The 5,276-nt window shown below is 44.4% G+C and overlaps 1 protein-coding gene across 2 annotated transcripts in view; it reads left to right on the forward strand.

Moving 5' to 3' along the window:
* aacs (acetoacetyl-CoA synthetase) overlaps positions 1-4,283 on the forward strand; it is a 74,599-nt gene extending 70,316 nt beyond the window's left edge. Inside the window, exons 15-19 of one of the 2 annotated variants that reach the window (XM_045225606.1) lie at positions 326-342; positions 508-577; positions 841-899; positions 1,159-1,361; positions 1,860-4,283. In XM_045225606.1, coding sequence (XP_045081541.1) covers positions 326-342; positions 508-577; positions 841-899; positions 1,159-1,361; positions 1,860-1,997 — 487 coding nt within the window. In that variant the 3' untranslated portion in view covers positions 1,998-4,283. The remainder of the gene's footprint in view (positions 1-325; positions 343-507; positions 578-840; positions 900-1,158; positions 1,362-1,859) is intronic. The other variant, XM_041900192.2, reaches the window with a different exon arrangement.
* Positions 4,284-5,276: the final 993 nt, after the last annotated feature.

Here is a 5,276-nt window from a genome sequence, read left to right on the forward strand (position 1 = left end):
AGAGCTTCTCCTCCTTCCCAGGTCAGTCCTGTCCATAGAGATAGATAGAGCTTTTCTTCCTTCCCAGGTCAGTCCTGTCCATAGAGATAGATAGAGCTTTTCTTCCTTCCCAGGTCAGTCCTGTCCATAGAGATAGATAGAGCTTTTCTTCCTTCCCCAGGTCAGTCCTGTCCATAGAGAGATAGAGCTTCTCCTCCTTCCCAGGTCAGTCCTGTCCATAGAGATAGATAGAGCTTTTCTTCCTTCCCAGGTCAGTCCTGTCCATAGAGATAGATAGAGCTTCTCTTCCTTCCCAGGTCAGTCCTGTCCATAGAGATAGATAGAGCTTCTCCTCCTTCCCAGGTCAGTCCTGCCCATAGGAGATGAGCTCTCTAGTACATCTCTATCTTTGCAATGTCCACTTCTGTGACAGCATGCTCAGCACCATCGAGGGCTATCTCCATTTTAAAGTAGTCTGTAGATGATCACTATCCGGCTCAGCTTACTAACATGCGTGCTCCTCTGCAGGTGTTTGGGCCCACGGTGACTACTGTAAAATCAACCCAAACACAGGAGGAATAGTCATGCTTGGCAGAAGGTGAGTCATTGGGCTTGTTCCACACTACAGCCAACTGACTGATCTACAAATGGCCTTACGCCATTCATGGGGCCTAACTACTCATTGTCATGTGTAGATCAGACAGTCTGTCACAATTTACCCACAATGCATCACACATTTTATGCTCTTCGAATACAGCCATTCGCTCATTCCGACACTTACTAATTACCTCAGGAGACAGACGACTACGCCACCATAGTTTTTGTTTGGTCACCTTCACTACGTTCTTGTCTCAATCACAGTGATGGAACTTTGAACCCCAACGGCGTGCGCTTTGGGAGCTCAGAGATCTACAACATTGGTGAGCTATGGGTGTTTCTTACCCATGAAGGGTTTGGAGTGACGGCAGTTTTTTCTCATTAGCTAGTCATCATTGATATGATTGGCTGCATCCCAAAATGGCACCCTGTTCCCTACATAGTGCACTACTTTTGACCAGAGCCCAATGGGAATAGGGTGCCATTTTTGGACGCAGCCAATATCTGCTACTAATCCTGAAGTATCAGCCAATCTGTCAGATCTTCTAAATGTGTACGCTTTTGTTCTCATCTTGTATCCAGTGGAGGCCTTTGAGGAAGTGTCCGACAGCCTTTGCGTTCCGCAGTACAGCGGGGACGGCGAGGAGAGAGTGATCCTGTTCCTCAAGATGACACCCAACCAGTCCTTCGGCCCGGAGCTGGTACAAAAAATTCGCGGAGCCATCCGGAAAGCTCTCTCCGCACGCCACGTACCGGCACTGCTCCTGGAGACCAGAGACATTCCTGTAAGAACATTCTCCTATCGTCATTTTCAATGTGTTCATGTAGTCACACTGAGCAAAGAGTGCACCCAAAGAGAGCAATTGAATAAAAAAAGAACCCTAACGTTAGACACACTTATGTGGGTAAACACTTCCAGATGATGGGCGGAGAGTCATGCTTACACATTTCTTATTGTACAAGTCTGTACCAGGACAAATAGAAGCACTCCCCCCCCCAAACTAAAAAGGCCTGTAAGTGCTGTTACGTTCTACCACATCGCTGGGGCTGTATTCACGAACTGTCTCAGAGTTAGAGTGATGATTTAGGATCCGTTTTGCCTTTTATGTCACATGGACAAGGGTGGGAACTGCACTCCTACTCTGAGAGGCTTGATACATGTAGACGTTCCCTGACCCTGTGTGTTTCTCACTGTCTCTGTCTCTGTCTCTGTCTGTCTCTGTCTGTCTCTGTCTCTGTCTCTGTCTGTCTCTCTGTCTCTGTCTGTCTATCTCTTTCTCTAGTACACCCTCAGTGGGAAGAAGGTGGAGGTGGCTGTGAAGCAGGTGATCGCTGGGAGGGAGGTGACCCAGCGAGGGGCCTTCTCCAACCCGGACTCCCTTGACCTCTACAAGAACCTGCCAGAGCTCCAGAACTTCTGAGAACTTCCACAGTACACATGACAAAAACAAAACAACAAAAAAATAGTTTCCGCAGAAACTCTTGAACTCTTGTCCATTGAAGAGGGGAGGAGCTGGGCCATTAGGTACCGGCCATTGAATGGTGGCCCTGGCTTCTCTTCCTCCTTTAACTCTTCAGTGACCTCCTTACACGGCCATCCCATTGGTTCCCTCTGGGTTCAGGACTGACCCAAAAAAGAAAAAATAGGAATCCAGAAAAATGCGACGTACTAACATTGACATCCCCCATTGCCCTTTAGGGAATGCCTTTGCTCTGGCTTGTGTAAATGTGTACACTGTTCCTCTTTACGGGACTGGAGATTTGCTTCTCACTGTTGTTGTTCTAGTGTTGTCAGTGTTAATGACGTGGCCTAACTCATTATGATAAAGTGGAGGTAAGTAAGTATGGACCTGCCAATAGGACCCAGGTGTTTAAGAGAACGTTGCATTTTTTAAATAGCTTTATTGCTATAAAGGGACGAGGGAGTGGGTGTGTTGAAAGATCATTTTGACATTCAACATCAAAAAAGGCATTTTAACCTACTGTTTCCTTTTTAAATTGTGAACACAGCCAGTCAATCTTCAAAACAGAGCTAAAAAAAAATAGCATCCCCTCCCACTTCTTTAACGCCTTCTAGTCCCGCCCACCTTCTAGTCCTGCCCACCTTCTAGTCCCGCCCACCTTCTAGTCCCGCCCACACAAACGGCTATTATAACTCTTATTCGCCCGTATTCATGGCAGCTCCTCAGTGGGTGGAAGAGAGACAGTCTCTGCCAAATGACCAATGAAATGGCTGTGTGATGAACGACACAGCAGACTTTAGGCAATTAACGAGCCCCCTGGAGTCTTCCTGGAGTCTTCCTGGTGTTACGGCGGTCACGGATAAGCGCTGGTATTATACTCTTAAGGGTTTGTTGTTTAACTCCTAAAATAGATTTTTAGTTGTGTTTTTACTCTAAACTAACTACACGTGTTCAGACGCACGTCTCCAAACAGCTATACATATCTCCTGTTGTGGTGAGCCATGAAATCACCTCAGTTAAACACTCTTAATGGTGGTGATGGGCTTGTAGTCCTTTAACAATATCCCAAATAACCATTGAGCCTGTGCTTATTGTAATGTAATTCCTTAAACTTCCCTCAGTGTAGCCCGAAGCCTACCTGTTCAATGGTGTGTTTTAGTATGTCCCCAATGTCCTCTGGGGCTCCCATGTATCATACCGTTTAGGTTGTATTGAACCCCTTAGTTCACCCTGTTGCTTGAAGGATGCTCCACTGAATTCATTCAGACTGAGCATTGAGCAGTCCCTCCAGGATTCCGCAATCGCACGTTTTTTGCTAAATCAACAATTCCCTGCATATTATGCGAGGGCTTGCAAATTTGACCAATCACTGCACAAATTCTGCATAAAACAGTAAAATCATCTGTTTTTCTTATAAAACTGACCCATCATCGCAGTACAAAAAGAGGGCTCGCAATTTCAACCATTCACCACACATTTACGGCATTATATGGTTCAATCAAGCCGCATGTCAACAAACATTTTCCCTCGTCAGCGCATTTTCGCGACAAATTGGACAACATCATCGACAGTCACTGATATGGACATCAGTCCAAAGTGTCCTCGACGGAGACTGGCTTTGGTTTAAGACACACGTGTGGGGGGGGGGAGAAGGAGCTTCATGTTTTTACTACAGGAGTTTTTTTTATTCCCTGTTTAGGGAATCAACTAAGCACTTAGGTTACAAAACATTCATTATCTCTTCTGCATTCCAAATGCCACCCTATTCCCTATATAGTGCTCTACATTTGACCAGCCCATAGGTCACTGAAGAGTATAGTGTGTCATTTGGGACGCTGTCAGATTCACATTCCTCTGGAATATTCCATTTAGTCTTCTTTAATCTGTTGTCTCTTTTTTTTTTTTTTTTGTACAAGACCTTCCTCCAATAAAAAAAAATCACGTTATGTCTATTTGATTGCCCTCAGATCATCTCTAGTCTGTTTTTTGATTCGTATATTTTAAAGGTACAGCCTTTTTTAATTTAATGTGTTTTTTTTGCGTTAACATAATTGTATTGCTCCATGTATGATGAATGTGGCATTGACTTTGTGATACAGTATATGAATATATATGTAAGGATATGTAATGTGTTGTATCATGCACTACTTTGCATCGTCCCTGTAACCAATCAATGGACAAAGATGCATATTCTATTCAATACAGCACCAACTTGATCAAATAAAATGTAACAACTTGATTTCATCACCATTGCATGTCATGACTCAGTTTCAAAGCGAAATACCCTTGTCAAACACCACTATTGGAAAATAATATTCTCTTAGCACCAGAACTGTACAAACCGTATAAATTCATGTTTATGCATTCAGGTATCTCAAATGAAAATGTATTTAAATATGGGGGGTCCTTGAGAATGAGGGATCCTTTTAAAAAATATTTATCCTTTTGGAGAATTCATGTCATTCGATATTAATTATGTCATGCAAACATTCACCGACTACCACAACTAACAGGCACTTAAAGGATACTTGAATTGTAGACTGATGCTGGCTTGGTCCTGCCAGGCAGTTGTTTGTACACAAATTTTTTACATCTTAGTCATTTAGCAGACTCTCTTATCCAGAGCAACTTACAGTTAGTGAGTGCATTATTTTTTTATTTTTTTCACACACGTTGGCTCCCCTTGGCCTAGAAGGTTGAAGGAGGGTGACATGGCATCAGGAATCCAAGTTTATTTTTTTTATTTTTTTGTATGGCTCCACAGAGCAAAAGGTATAAAACCTTGCAGGACATAAAAATTAAAATAAATTGTTGATGCATCAAAAGGCAAAGCTGCTTTAAATGGTGGAGGAGCGCTGTTTCAGTGGAGGAGCGCTGTTTCTCCACACCCCTGTTCCTGCTTCAGTCCTTCATCAGTGTCATATCGGAGGGGGATGGAGCACAGGGCTGCTTCAGTCCTTCATCAGTGTCATATCGGAGGGGGATGGAGCACAGGGCTGCTTCAGTCCTTCATCAGTGTCATATCTGAGGGGGATGGAGCACAGGGCTGCTTCAGTCCTTCATCAGTGTCATATCTGAGGGGGATGGAGCACAGGGCTGCTTCAGTCCTTCATCAGTGTCATATCGGAGGGGGATGGAGCACAGGGCTGCTTCAGTCCTTCATCAGTGTCATATCGGAGGGGGATGGAGCACAGGGCTGCTTCAGTCCTTCATCAGTGTCATATCGGAGGGGGATGG

Source organism: Coregonus clupeaformis, chromosome 16 (genome assembly GCF_020615455.1).
Source record: "Coregonus clupeaformis isolate EN_2021a chromosome 16, ASM2061545v1, whole genome shotgun sequence".
Lineage (NCBI taxonomy): Eukaryota > Metazoa > Chordata > Actinopteri > Salmoniformes > Salmonidae > Coregonus > Coregonus clupeaformis.